The sequence below is a fragment of the Clarias gariepinus genome, chromosome 4, assembly GCF_024256425.1.
Source record: "Clarias gariepinus isolate MV-2021 ecotype Netherlands chromosome 4, CGAR_prim_01v2, whole genome shotgun sequence".
Lineage (NCBI taxonomy): Eukaryota > Metazoa > Chordata > Actinopteri > Siluriformes > Clariidae > Clarias > Clarias gariepinus.
This window is the reverse complement of record NC_071103.1, coordinates 7589381-7605133: the sequence shown is the minus strand read 5'-3', so window position 1 is coordinate 7605133 and position 15753 is coordinate 7589381. Positions and strand designations below refer to the sequence as shown.

The 15753-nt window shown below is 37.7% G+C and overlaps 1 protein-coding gene across 4 annotated transcripts in view; it reads right to left on the bottom strand.

The window, feature by feature from the left end:
• Positions 1–2687: 2687 nt before the first annotated feature.
• nphp3 (nephronophthisis 3) overlaps positions 2688–15753 on the bottom strand; it is a 34751-nt gene continuing 21685 nt past the window's right edge. For 2 of the 4 annotated variants that reach the window (XM_053494200.1, XM_053494201.1), the window contains exons 18-28: positions 15372–15466; positions 15157–15279; positions 14526–14715; positions 13726–13967; positions 11011–11086; positions 10733–10860; positions 7999–8239; positions 6186–6311; positions 4734–4849; positions 4328–4492; positions 2688–3425 (exon numbers count right to left, since the gene is read on the bottom strand). In XM_053494200.1, coding sequence (XP_053350175.1) covers positions 3404–3425; positions 4328–4492; positions 4734–4849; positions 6186–6311; positions 7999–8239; positions 10733–10860; positions 11011–11086; positions 13726–13967; positions 14526–14715; positions 15157–15279; positions 15372–15466 — 1524 coding nt within the window. In that variant the 3' untranslated portion in view covers positions 2688–3403. Of the gene's footprint in view, positions 3426–3936; positions 4493–4733; positions 4850–6185; positions 6312–7998; positions 8240–10732; positions 10861–11010; positions 11087–13725; positions 13968–14525; positions 14716–15156; positions 15280–15371; positions 15467–15753 lie in introns of those variants that run through there. The other 2 variants (XM_053494202.1, XM_053494203.1) reach the window with 1 other exon arrangement.

Genomic DNA, 15753 nt, shown 5'->3' with positions numbered 1-15753 from the left:
TACTGATTTTAAACCTTATGAGACTGACTTGACTGTATGCTGGTTGTATTAAAATACAGAATACTGTGACACTTAATTTGGTGTGTACGATTATGGGGTGCGAGGTGGACAGTTCTGGAGGATAGTTTCTGTATAACTATCTCTAACTAAATTCTGGAAGACAAAGGAGCTCATGATGGAATTCCCTTCCAGCTCATCGAGGTAGATAACTTGTACAAGTACCTGGATTGTTTTGACAAGTTGGCATTTGGAGAGAATGTGAAGCCTGAGGTCTAAATATATCATCTGCGGATAAATATGTATTCATAACTATTACACTTTATAGAGCTGCAACACAATATACTGAACTTATTGCACCTTAGTGTACCTATAGATCTATGAGATTCATATTGTATTTTATATACTATTTATATTACACAGCCTGGCAAAAAAAGGTTTCGGACGCTTAAGTTTTCATTCAGACTAATCAGGCCATTAATGTGCGAAAATGATTCTTCATGCTCTCAGAATCACAGTTTCACAATCTGAGTCCTGGAAGACGCTCGTGCCATTAGGAAAGAAAAACTACAAATGTGATAACCTGGACTTTATTTTCTTGCCACATAACATTGCAACTGAAGCAACTCCAGATCATAACACTGCTTCCAGAGACTTGCGCAGTGCTATGCATGATGGGTGAAACACTTCCCTTGCTTCCCTTTTTACCCAGACACACCCATCACTCTGGAATAGGGTCAATCTGAACTCATCACATGACCTTTTTCCATTGATCCAAAACTCCATTGCCATGGCAAATAATTTTTTTTTTCCTGATTAGTCTTGCTAACAAGTGGTCTTCTTATAGACACAGCTGTTTAGTCTTGTTCGGGTCACATTGTGTGTGGGGAATTTATCTTATTTTTACTAGTAAACATAGCTCTGATTTTTCCTGTGGATTTTTTACAATGGTTTTACAATTTCAAGCATTTAACTCATCTCTGATTATGGTCAGTCATGATTCACATTTCTTCCATGAAGTTACTGGTTCAACAACATACTTCCAGGTTATAATGATGTACAAAAATTACAATAAAAGGTCTTAACCCAATTTCAGTAACTTAAAATCTCTTTAATGGCGGCACGGTGGTGTATTGGTTAGCACTGTCGCCTTCCACCTTCAGGGTCCAGGTTCAATTCCCGTCTCTGTGTGCACAGAGTTTGCATGTCCCCCCGATGCCTGGTGGGTTTCCTCCGGGTACTACAGTTTCCTCCCACAGTTTAAAGACATGTAGATTAGGCTAATTGGCGTTCCCAAATTGCCCGTAGTGCGTGTTCGTATGTGTGTGTGTGCACTGCGATGGATTGGCACCCTGTCTGGGGTGAACCCCGCTTCGTGCCCTAAGCGTCCTGGGATAGGCTCCAGGTCCCCGTGACCCCGAATACAGAATAAAGTGGTATAGAAGGGAAGTGAAAATCTCTTTAGTAGTTTGTTTGATGCAGGTCAATAATTTGACTTTTTTTGGCCGGGCAACATGGAATTATTACACTATATAAAACTGCAACACAATATAATGTACCTATTGTACCCAAGTATGGTGATGTACAGTTGTGTTCAAAATAATAGCAGTCCAACATCTTTAACCAGATCAATAATTGTTTTTGGGAGAAATTATATTTCTTCATGGTAAATATTTTACTTGTAGGTGTAGTAGATTAATAGAAAACCAACAGACCCAACAGTCATGATTGGATGCACCCGATTCTGTGTAATTTAATCTTTAATTGAAATGGGGCGTGTTCAAAATAATATCAGTGTAGAGGTTAATTAAAGAGGTAAATTATTCTGTGAAAAACAGGTGTTAAACAAGTTCCTCTTATTTAAGGATAAATGCAAAACAGGTTGTCCTGTGCATTTCTCTCTGAAAATCAGAGTAAAACGGGTCGTTTCAGACATTGTTCAGAACAACAGCGTACTTTGATTTAAAAGTTGATTAGAGATGGGGAAAAAAAAAACATACAAAGAAGCGCAGAAAATGATAGGCTGCTCTGCTAAAATGCTATCAAATGTTTTAAAATGGAGATCAAAACCAGAGAGATGTGGAAGAAAACGGAAAACCACCATTCAAATGGATCGAAGAATAACAAAATTGGCAAAGAGTTAGCCAATGATCAGTTCCAGCATGGTCAAGGAAACACCTAAAGTTACCTGTTAGTACTGTTACTATTAGAAGACATCTATGTGAAGCCAAGCTAATAGCAAGAAGCCCCCACAAGGTCCCATTGTTAAAAAAAAGGCATGTGCTAAAGAGGCTACATTTCGCTAAAGAACACATTGACTGGCCTAAAGAGAAATGGTGCAATATTCTGTGGACTGATGAAAGCAAGATTGTCCTTTTTGGGTCTAGAGGACGCAGACAGTTTGTCAGACGACTCACAAACACTGAATTCAAGCCACAGTACACTAAGAAGACAATGAAGCATGGAGGCACAATCATCATGATATGGGGATACTTCTCGTACTATGGTGTTGGGCCTATTTATCACATTTCAGGTATCATGGATCGATTTGAGTACATCAGAATACTTCAAGAGGTCATGCCCTTAAAATGGGTGTTTTAACAAGACAACGACCCCAAACACACCAGTAAGCGAGCAGCATCTTGGTTCCAGACCAACAAGATTGACGTTATGAAGTGGCCAGCCCAATCCCCAGACCCTAATCCAATAGAAAACTTGTGGCCTGACATTAAAAAAGCTGTTTCTAAGGCAAAACCAAGAAATGCAGAGGAATTGCGGTAGTACAATTGTCACAGATGTGAAGCAGTTCTCAGAAACCATAGTTATACAACTAAATATTAATTCAGAGATGCACAAGAAAGATTAAACTTCGAGCATTTTTGTTTAAACGGTAAATTCATCACTTTGTAAAGATGAATGATGACACTGCTATTTTTTTGAACAGACTAATATTTGTTTTTCTTCACTTACATTAAAATAATAATACATTTAGCACATTTTTCTTCATGTTGTGATTCAGAATAGAACGTGCAGGGTGTATATAGTATACAGTATTACTGTATATAGGATTACTGTTCATAATACTACTGTTATACATGTTAATAGGTCCTAATCTTATATGATAATGTCTGAATGTGTAAGATCCAATAGAGGGTGAAGATTTATTTAGTCATTTGTGAGGGAGTTTTGATTAAAGTATTTGGTTTAATATTGTAATTTCTATCAAATTTATTAATAAATGTAACAAAAACATACGTATAGTGTCATTAGTGTAAATACTTATTAAAAAACAAAACAAATATTACAAAAATTATTAATAAAAGAAGATTTTACAATTTCTTCTTTTAACAGCAGAAATGTTGATGTTCCTGTAACGGTTCCTCTGTGTATACTGTATAGTTGTAACTTAACATGATCTCATATTTGCCCTATAAAGAAAAATACATGTATGCGCCATCATTTTAACAGCAGATTTTGATATGACAATTGAAACACACAATAGTCACTAAAATCAATGTTTTCTAAAATCTGTCACTGGAGATAGCGTGAGGAAACACAAAGGCATGACATTCTGGGATTTTGCATTATTAAATAAAGAACATAAAAATTCAGTAATTCTAAAAACTTCAACAAAAGCCCAATCGGGCAAGGAATGGCAGTTGGGAATGACAAAGTTTAAGATGTTTGATCATGTTTGTTAAATAACAACAAATCATCCTTCAGTTAAGATGTTAACAAAGACATGCTAATTTTGGGACTTTTTGGAAATCTTGTGGAAATTTAGGTATAAATTCCAGGCTTTCCAGGCAGGTTGATTCTCCGTTATTATACGGACTGAGTTAAACGTTAAACATTTACAGTCACTGCCATGTTTTAAACACATGCATCCAACACTTTTCAGCAGCAGCTTTGTACACTTATGGCTCTTTTACATTAAACTGGTGACATCTTAAGTTGTGCAACTTTTAAAGATCTATGAAATGTTCCTACATTGGAGTTTTGTTCGAGCAAATTATTTGTTCTTGACACTTTTATTCACTTCCTAATGTTTTTTATATGTAGCACTGAGCTAAACGCTGCAGTGCTGTACTCTAAACACTGTAATGCTTTTGTAAAATATCAATTTAAAATGAACACTTTTAAATAGCATTTTTTACAGCACTGACAAACAATACCTGACAAGAAACAAAATTTGCCATTTCATTCAGGCATTATTTCCCAAAAGGGAATTTCTTATTGCTTAGACCAGAACTTTGCTTTGGTTTATCACACAAGTCCATATTGTATTTTATCAGGAGGGATGGAGGTGTGAGAAATGGCCAACGGTCACCTGGGTGTGTGAGGTAGGAGGGCGGGGCTTCGCAAGCTGAACGTGTCACCATTGGACGAGTGAGGAGATGGTGCTTTCTCACACGCCAAAGACGTTTCAGCCTCCTTAATCTCCATGGCCCGTTTGTACAGCTCCGCAGCTTTCTCAAAATCCCCTTCTTCGTAACTTTGGAAGACATTGAGAGATCCAGACACTCATTATTTATAAATATAGGCTTAATTACGTAATTAGTCCTGTCTGTTCGCTGTCTTCCAAATGATGTGAATGCATGCAAATAATATGAGAGGCCATTTTCACTAAGATGTTCATTGCTAAGTAGTAACGGGAACATAAAGCTTTTACAGCACATTAACTTTCCTGTGAAGAAGTTTAATTGTTCTGTGTTGTAAGATAAGAGAAAACAAACCTGAGAACTGCCAGATTTTTTAGGGTCTCTCCTACTCGAGGGTGCAACCGCCCAAGGCTGTCCTCATACACTTTGAGAGCCCGCTCATACAATGGCAAGGCCTCATTGTGCATCTTCTGCAATACACACACACACACACACATAGGCCAAACAGTGTTAGATTTGCATATCAAATCTTGATTCCTTGCTAAACGATGCCAGCAGCATAAGCATTAATACCTTTCAGTTATTACAATATGTTCAGTTATGTTGGGTGAAACAAAAATGATCAGCACTCCGGTTATATTAAAACTTCTGTCTGCGCTTTCCATTGAAGGCTACTGTCTCCCCAGTCACTGCTGTGCAGGTGTGAACATGTTACATCAGTTCATTTGTAACCACAGTGTGGGCTGCTTGTGATTTGCACAAAAAAAAAGAGCAAAGTGAGCAAGTTATATTTGTGGTCTGGAGGTGTAACTGGTGCTGAAACAATTCACAAAAGAGCATAAACAGAAGTGTTTGAATATCTGCAAATTCTGCAAGGTAAATTATGTTTTTTTTTTTAAAGATCATCATAACAGGCCTCCAAGTGGCGCAGTGGTAAAGTGCTCGCTCTATCACCTGGAGATCGCTGGTACGGTTCCTGGGTGATGCTGTAACCTCTTGCAGCCGGTGGTCTAGAGAGAGCTGATTGGCCAAGCTCTCTCAGAGGGAAGGGATGAGAGGTACTTAGTGCTCCCACATTAATCACGGCTCAATCAGGGGCGTCTGTGAGCTCGCGCACGCCGAAGGAGCGGATAGCGCTGTCCTCTGACTGTGTTACTCCGCCCCCAACGTTGCGCGAGTAAACATTTCGAAAAGATGCGGTGGGCTGGCGACACGTGGTTTGGAAGATAGTCTTCAGCCGTCCCGACTGAGTGGTAATGGTAGCCTTAATGTGGGAGCCCCTTAGTGACGGGGAGGAATTGGACATGACTAAATTAGGGAGAAAAATCTGGGAAAATCCCCCAGCCTAAAATGTGGTTTAAATAAGGGAATACAAAAGCTTGTTGACAGATAGGTAAAGGGTATTAAAAAACAAGGAGATTATGTCTAAGAATGATGTAGTTATCTTTTCTAAAAGTTAATTAAAGTCAATTCTACAACTAGAGTGCAGATAATTTATAAATCACCCTCATACTGTATATTTGGCAAAAATGCACTGCCAGCCAAAAAAGTCACACACGCTAAAATTTGAGTGAAAAACTTAAGCTTCTACAGCCTTGTGCACTGGACACTCTGTGTTTATAAAAACAGGTTTTTACAACTACGTGATACATCTTCAACACAGTGTTGTAAGAAATGAGAAGCTGGTTGCTGCCAGATGAAACACATTAATAATTATAATATTTATTAAATTAAAGGCTCTTAAGTGTTTGTTTATTTAATATTTAAATGTTGACTGTTTTTTGGCCAGAGTGTGTACAGCCTTACCAGCTGACAGTAGATCACACCAAGGTTTACAAGAGCTGTAGCCACACTCGGGTGTTTGGGCCCAAAGCTTTTCTCTCGAATCTCAAGAGCCAACTCGTAGAGAGGCACCGCCTTCTCCATCTTCCCCTAAACACACACAAACAGACACACCAACAAACATACTTAAAATTTTGGACTACGTTACTTTTCTAGGTACAGTATGAACAATTAACACAGACAGGGATGTGTTTACCATTTGGGGGGCCCCAAGCAAAGCTAGGACCTGGGCCCCCAATGCCCCAACATTGCCTAAGATGTTTTTTTAATTTGCAAAACAGTAATATTGAGTACAGTAAAATCTGAAGTTACGAGTAACGCGGTTTGCGAGTGTTCCGCAAGACGAGCAAAGATTTTTAGTAAATTTTTACTTGGACTTGGAAAACAAGCATTGTCTTGGTTTACAAGCACATAATATCATGTATCACGCATGCGCTTTTTGATTTGACGCCAAGTGTCACGCGATCACAACTAAGTCAGCGGTTTTTCTCTCTCTTGCGCTGCGGGTAATCATCTCCCCTGCTGGCTCTTAGCGCTCGTTTCTTACTGGTATAATCAACATCCGTGTGTGTGTGTGTGTGTTTTTCTTTTTTTTGCGCTGCAGACACACACACACACACACAAACACTCTCTCTCTCGTCTTTAGTGTGTGTGTTATGTGTATTCGCGCGCTTAGTTTGAGTGTGTGTTTGTGTGTGTGTTTGTGTGTGTGTGTGTGTGTGTGTGTGTGTGTGTGTGTGTGTGTGTGAAGCATAGAGGGGGTGCTCCACTCACACCCAACTGGCATGGTGTCAAATTACGCGCGCGCACACACACAACACACACACTCCGCAGCGCAAAAGAGAGAAAAACACACACAGCACATAAATGCGCATAAATGGAAACACAATCTGTCTGGATTTATTTTTTCCTTTTTTTTAAAGCTAAAGTGCAGGTTAATTTGTTTTATTTTTACTTTATATTTTGTGTTATATTTTTATTGTATTTTGGGCTGTGGAACATATAATAAAATTTTTTTATACTTTATTATGGGACAATTTGCTTTGATTTTTTGTTTTGGGATACGAGCCCGCTTCCTGAACGAATTATGCTCGTAATACAAGGTTCAACTGTATATAGAATTAAGTGAGACAAATATAAACCTGATATATGAACTGCATAACACATAAACTTGTTACAGTCAGGTATAAGATAAATTTTTTATTATAAATGAATAGTGTCCACTGTCTAATTTCTTACAGCTAAAAGGATTCTGTATCATTTTGAATAATGGTCTTTTCTTGTTTTTACTTTAAGCAAGAATCACTTTTTGTCTGTTGTCTTGTATATTCATTATTATCATCCTCTTCAGATGTTTCATTTAGACATTTATTCGGAAATAAATGTTGTAAGCTTTGGCAAACTTTCAGTATTTGATTTCTTTTCTTTAGTTTTCTTTCGTTTTTGAGCACTGTTTGGATAAGTGTGTTTCATGGTTGATTATTTCTGTATAGTGTCTGATCCATCAAATGAGTTAACCGCTTGTGGCCAGTAGGGGGCCCCCCAAGCCTATGGGGCCCCACGAAAATGTGTGCTGGGTAAACACGCTACTGATCACAGAAGAATAAATAAACTGTAGGTAGGACACGAAAGAAACCTGCAAAATTTGTATAGGATCTGCCTTCATATTAACAGTCACGAGATGCTAGTTTTCAGTCATTTCTTTCTAATATTTGTCAGCTAATCTTAACACAGTGTTGAGTAAAACAGCGTGCTGCAGCATGTGTATGTGTCTCACCCTGCGCTTGTAAAGCATGGCAAGATGCTTGAGGGTATAGGCGAGAGACGGGTGGTCTGGAGCGAGGGCTTGTTTGCGGATTTCCAGTGCTTTCTCGTACAGCTGCTCAGCGCTCTCGTAATCCTTCCTCTCACAGTGCAGGGCAGCCAGGTTATTCAGAGACTGAGCACAGTCCGGGTGATCAGCACCCAAGACACGCTGCCGCATCTCCAAGGAACGCATCAAGAACACCTTCGCTGTACTTTAACACAATGTGACACATCCATATTACAATTCAACAACTATTAACACACCAATGATTTACTATAAAGCAAACGATCAGGATCATGGATTTATCCACATGCGTTTAAAAAACAGGTATAAAACTTTAACAAACTCTAGTTTTTTTTTTTATTATATTGTTAAAAAAAGTCAATCTTCACTGAAATAAGTTTTTACATATGATTGTGGTAGTGATAAGCATAGAGTAAAAAACAACAGGGATTGCTGTTATGGAAAAATGACCAATAACAGGGTAGGTGTGCTCCAAAATATAGTGATTACTGCAACAATTACTTAAGCAGTATCGCATGAGACGGAGTGCTGTTGTACTGAATTTCAGCACAGCTGTAATGCAGAAAATATCAGATAAAACTGCTTTTTATTATCAACATATTATGATTTGTTAGTTTATTTAATAAGTTATTTGCATCTGCCAACACAAACCTGATACACACACGTGCAAACACTGATCAACAACCATCTAACAATTGTTTAATCTGTAACTGCTCTTTTGCACAATATTTATTACTTTTTATTTGCATCGCTGCTACTTACAAGAAATGTTTATTGGTTACTGTTTCTCCTCCCATTACCTAAACTCATTACCTCATCATCAAAAAGTACTGAAATGTGTCACGTTGTCGTGTTGTCATCTTGTTGCTCGTTTGCACATGTGATTTGCATGTGATCTTTATGTTGTGTCTTTTGTATAGGACTTAGATAGTTTTCTGTTGATTTAAAAATGTCAAAATTTATTATCTCAGCTAGTCAGCTAATTAGGTTCCTTAGCTAGTTAGTTTTGTTAATTTATGTTGTTTATTTATGCTGTATGTAGTACCTTGGTCCTGGTAGAACGATGTTTTGTTGTATATGGTTAAAATGACAATAACAGCCTACATGACTTGCTTGACTTGACTTGACTTGACATACCCTTTGGCAACTGGCAAACTAACTAAGCGCAACTGGTGGAGCCGCCAACTAATAGTTAGGGAAATTAATGAATATTAGAACACCTGTGAAGGAAAGTGACACAGATGTTTACCCAGTGCTGTTATACTCTATATCAGGACATATGGAATGCCTTTTGTCCATTTAAATTACTGGAACTAACTGTTGTATAATTTACAACAAGGACACATTCAGAACATTTTTTAATACCTAAACAATTGAACTGTACTAAATCACAGTCCACTGTCAGACATTAATAGTCAATCCTAAACACTGGATTAACAGCATGTCAATGAAGTTAAACATCTAATTTAATTTAATAAGAAACACCAATGCTTTATAACATAAAATCAATAGGATTTTAGCAATTAATAGGTTTGTTTCCATAGAAACTAATATCTAATAATCAGAATTATAGCCCAAGTAGAAAAAGTTGCATCATGTAAACAACCAGAACAGTCTGAACTCAAATCAGAACTAACTTGCATTTCACACGTAGTAAAGCTTCTAACTTGTCATAGATGAAACTGCATTTGTAAACACACATTTTATCAGACCAGTGTCTGTGTAAACAGTTAAGATGGAAAGAATGATTTTATTTGGATTATAGAAATATTGTCTGTGTAACACAGCTAGTGTGAAACAGATTATTTTAATATTTTACATGATAATTTCTTAATCAGCGCTCCCTTTCACATGGAGATATTGCTATAAAGCTGCTAAGAAAACCCCTCCAACATCACCTTCGTGTCTTTGGGAATTTACCCAGTGTAAAGCACCCTTAGTCAGTCTTTAAGAAGCATTTTGACGTGTTGGCTAAGAAAAGGTGTGATATAGGACACGACAGCCTCAATGCCTTGTGTGGGGTATAACATACAAGTATCCACTGCATACTGTATACCTTCCTTATATAAATTCATCCCGTGTTCAAAGCTCCCAAACCTCAATGTTGCCAAAACCCACTGCCATTTCCCACTGAAATCTTGTTTTGTTTTCTTCCTGTACTGTTTATGAGCATATCAAAATTCTACACCCATTTTACAATGCCAACTCGTTTCCTTTTACATAAGAACCCAATATTTTTTTTTATTCATGAATGGAAAAAGGTACGGAGTTTGCCAAAAATCAAGTTTAAAACATTTCCTTCACTTCAAACTACTGATCTGAAACACTATCTTCAGAAAAAAGAAATTCTTTTACATGCACAATTGAGAATTAATTTTAACTAAAAAAACTAATTTATATTAGCAGAAGTAAATGCAGGGTTAATTTACTGATCTGTGGAGTGTTTGTATATTGTTGACTGTAATATATGCTGCAGTCTCAGTCCTATGTTGTATTATAGTACAGTAATTAGTACTGGATTTTGTGGTTTCAATTATAGTCACAGGACCAGAATACTTTACTGTTACATCATCGTTTACTGCAAAAAAACCCTCACAGTTTTTCACCAGCACAAGACAGGACTAATGTACAAAATCCCATTTAAAGTGGAAAAAAGTTGACAAAAGAGGGAGTTACTGACTCAAGGTTGTTCTGGAGGTAGTAGAGGACCCCGAGTTCATTGAGAGTCTTGGCGCAATCGGCTGAGTCTTTACTGAGAGTCAACTCTTCCAACTGCAGTGCTCGACGACGCAATAGAGTGAACCCATACTGCACACACACACACACACACACACACACACACACACACATACATACACACACACACACAGATAGTGTGAAATAATGAATACATTTAGACAGGAAAAATCCTAACAGGAGTTGCAAAGATACAAATAAAATATGAATTATGACTCTCACCATGTGGCCTTTTTGCCGAGCCATTTTTTGCCTGATCTTCACTGATCTCTTGTGCAGCTTCTCAGCCTGCTCATACCTGACAAAGAAAACACATTAATAAAAGATTATTCTTGTGACTGCAATCACAGCTTTAGGACTAACACTACCATGACAGTCTCCATCACTGAACAGTTGGAAACCTTAACGAAATTGACTTTTTCTCAACTAAAACATTTTCTTTTATACAGTACAACTGTCCTTTTCCCTTATAGAACAAAGTTACAGAATGATTTATTTAGTTAAGCCAAATGTGGATAGTTTGGTTAATCTATCGAAATACCTAAGTTGTCTAGATTAACCGAGTGTGTCCAGGACATAAAAGATTGGATGACCAATAACTTTCTTTTACTAAACTCAGAAGACAGAGATATTACTCATCGGCCCAAAAACCAGCACACAACAGCTTTCACAATTCAGCCTGCGTTTAGAAGGATGTACTGTTACTACCAGCTCGACAGTGAAAGACCTGGGCGTAATATTAGACAGTAACTTGTCCTCTGAAAATCATATAATTCAAATATCACAAAAACAGCCTTTTTCCATCTTAGAAATATTGCCAAACTTAGGAGCATCTCATCCGTATCTGATGCAGAAAAGCTAGTTCATGCATTCATGACCTCCAGACTGGACTATTGTAATGCATTACTAGGTGGTTGTCCTGCATCCTCAATAAAAAAGCTTCAGTTAGTCCAAAATGCAGCCGCCAGGGTTCTCACTAGATCCAGAAAATATGATCATATAACCCCAATATTATCATCCCTGCACTGGCTACCTATTCAGTTTAGAATTAATTACAAAATAGTATTACTTACATACAAGGCTTTAAATGGTTTCGCTCCCACATATCTAACCAGTCTTCTGATACGCTATAATCCACCAAGCTCCTTAAGATTACAAAACTCCGGACTTCTGGTAGTTCAAAATCTACAAAAGGGGGTAGGGTGTTTTCATATTTAGCTCCAAAGCTTTGGAATAGCCTTCCAGACAGTGTTCGGGGCTTAGACACAGTTTCCTAGTTTAAAAGTAGACTCAAGACGCATCTCATTTAATCTGGCATACACATAACTCATACATCTATCCTGAATGGCAACTACGCTGATTCTCTCCATCTGTTCTGTATTTTTCTACCCATCCCGAGGCATCTGGAGATTGTGCCAGCTTCAGTAGACAAAGGGCCAACCCTGTGAGGATCCTGAGGCATTGAGAGAAGGACCAACTCCAGCTGGATTCTGCTTTATAATTTCTGTTATATTGTACTTTCCGCTGCATAACACACATGATGTTATATCATCTCTTTCTGTTATCATCCCAATGAGGATGGGTTCCCTGTTGAGTCTGGTTCCTCTCAAGGTTTCTTCCTATTGCCATCTCAGGAAGTTTGTCCTTGCCACTGTCGCCGTCACCCTTGGCTTGCTCATCAGAGACATTTCATTCATTCATCTCATTATTATCTAGACACATTTTTCTCACATATACACAATTTATTATTATTATTATTATTATTATTATTATTAATTTATATATTTTTATGAATTTCTTTCATTTTTGTGAAGCTGCTTTGAAACAATGACCATTGTTAAAAGCGCTATATAAATAAAACTGAATTGAATTGAAGTAATCTCAAGGTTTCTTCCTCATGTAGTTTCAGAGAGTTTTTCCTTGCCACTGTCACCTCTAACTAGCTCATCAACGACTAACTGATAAAGCTGAAAATTTAAATGTTGTTATTTTTATGTTGTTTTTTCAGCTTCTTTCTTCATTCGATCCATACAACAACTTGGCATAGGTTTTATGCCAGATGCCTTACCTGACACAACCCTTTAATTTTATCCGGGCTTGGCACCGGCTCTACATGAAGTGACTGGGTAGTATAATAAAAGTACAAATAAATCTAAATTAAATGATTTAATAAATACAAATTAATTATTGTTGATATGTTAAGATTTCCTATCATTTAACATTCTTGAAAGGAATGTCCAGAAAGTCCTCAGGACAAAGGATGATCAAGTTTCTTGATAGGATGACAAACTGCATTTTTCTTTTACTTATTTAACTTTGAAATTGTGCTAAAGGCGTTAAGACGACATCAGCTGATTAGAACCAACACAAACACCACAGGGTGACCTGAATAACACTCATTAACAATGATATACCAGTAAACAGGTGACCGGATCATGGGAACCCAAGGCTCATTAGCGCCCGTGCGAGGCAAAGGCTACCCCATCTGGTCCAGTCCCACAGAAAAGCCAACACAGCACAACTTGCTGCAAAAAGTCTGGTCACGAGTGGAAGTCACCAGAACACCCAGTGCATCACAGACTGCCACGTATGGGGCTTAGCAGGTTGTTTAACATGGTTGTTAATCTGGCCTCCAAATTTCGAGCATCCATGGAATGCGCCTGACAAAAAAGTCCGATCCGCGTTAGCGTCCCGGTGCCAGACACCACAGCACACCCCCATGCCCTGAAGGCCCAGGGTCACCTCTCAGGTGGAAGGGGCTACTGTAATGTATATAATATTAGGAACAAACTTGTTCTCATGGATGCTCCAGATCATCAATTGTAACTAAAGTGGTTAAATGGTAATTTTTTCTTAAATAAAAACTGTAAACGTTGTGGGATGTCTCTCGTGATTTATTCCTTATTTAATGAATGTGATTTTTAGCAAAGGATGTACTTGTTTTGTTTCTGGTAGAGGAGTGAGAGGGAGTCGAGTTCTCTCGCCACACTCGAGTGCTCCGCTCCATATGCATTCTCACTGATCTCCAGGGCCTGCTTGTACAGTTGCTCTGCGTTGCCAAACTTCCTCCAGTGTACGTAAACTCCAGCCAGCTGGTGTAGGGACTGGGCCACACTGGGGTGATCTGGATCTAGAGCTGTCTCACGAATCTCTAGGGAGCGCTGCAAGGGGGCAACTGCCTGGAGAAAAATCCACAATGGCAAATTAAATAAATAATAATCCGTATGGATAATGATATCCTAAACTAGACACTTCGCACAGTATATTTCTATTTTGTACATCATATTTTTAGTTCTATTTTTTCTAGTTTAATTTAATTTTTTAATTTAATTTCTATCGTATTTCTTTTATTCATATTTATTTCTTATTTGTAAAATTTAACTCTCTTTTAGGGTCAATGGCAGTCGTATAATGCATTTCACTACATTTCGTACTGTGTATGTTTGTGTATGTGACAAATAAAATTTGAATTTGAATTTGAACTAACTAACATGTTTCTGCAATCTTAGTGATGATTTGAACTTTTTTGCTTCCTTCAGCCTTTAAAGAAACATATCTATGTTGCATATACAACCAAAACATTTAGATAGTTTTAGATAATATTGCAATATTTTGGAGACATCTGTAAAGGATTTTGTTCACTCACAAGATTTCCATTCCCAACAACACACCCCTGAATAGCACTTTTGTGAAAGAAAGTGAGTATATAAACATATGTGTGCTTGTGTGTACTGTACCTGACTGAGGAGCCCCAGGTCTTTGAGGAATCGCCCGAGTGTCTCATACAGGTTAGCCAGTCTGCTCATGCTTTCTTCGCTCTCACAATTCCGTTCAAACTCCTTCAGAGCCTCACAATATTCAGCTGCCATGGCTACTTTATCCTTCCCAACAAACTGCCAGTACGCCAACAGCTCTGAGAAATGACCCCTGACAAATACCATGTTTTATTATATCTGCACATTTTTATACAACTCTAAAACAGGTTAGCATCAGCACAAACTAGTTCTTTTGTGGTTGTGCCATGATAATAAAACAAGCCTGGGTGTTATTCTCGGTCCCTGAAAGTTTCGCTGTACACAGATTATTTATATAAAAAATGTCTGTCATATGTGTTATTCATTTTTTTTTATATTCAATGGATAGAGTGACAGATAGGAGGTAAAGTGTGAAGAAAAAAAGGCTGTAGGAATGAGGGTGAGAACAAACATGAAAATGAAAAAAAATTAAATAACTAAGAGTGATTGAGAAATCAACGATTAATTAATGTTTCACTGGTGGACAATGCTGGTGAATAAACTATAAGACAGATTATAGGACAAACTGATGGACAGATAATAATCGACAATGTTTGGAGAAAGAAAGGTGCACCTTTTGTAGAGATTCTGGGAGACACACAGGTTGAGCAGACATAGCTGGAGTTTACATTTTTCTCCCTGCTGTTGCAGTAACCATGGCAACTCATCAGCAACACGCCATGTCACTGTGTTCTCACTGTACACACACCAGTAAACCAACACTTAAACTTGTTGTAATTAGAGGAACATGTGCATATATGTGTGTGTGTGTTCAGACAAAATACTGACCTAAGCTTCTGGTTAAAATACTGAATAAGTTTCTCCCTGGACGATGAGCAACATCTTTCTCCATTGAGGAACTCCTGGATTACAGCCTCAGAAGCCTGGTCGTGTTATACAGAAAAGAACACACACACACACACACACGCACACACACACACACCTAATGCTTGAACATAAATTATTTATTTTTAAACACAAAACATTTAAAAATGATACTATACACATGATATATTTCTATTAAATATTGTAATATATGTATTATTTTATTATATTCTACATTGCCTAATGTTGTGCAGGTCCTTCTTGTGCCTTTGACCTTAAACTCTTTTTCATATTCCTAAAACCATCCCTGAGCATTACTGTCATTACAGTGCGGGAGGAAATGTTA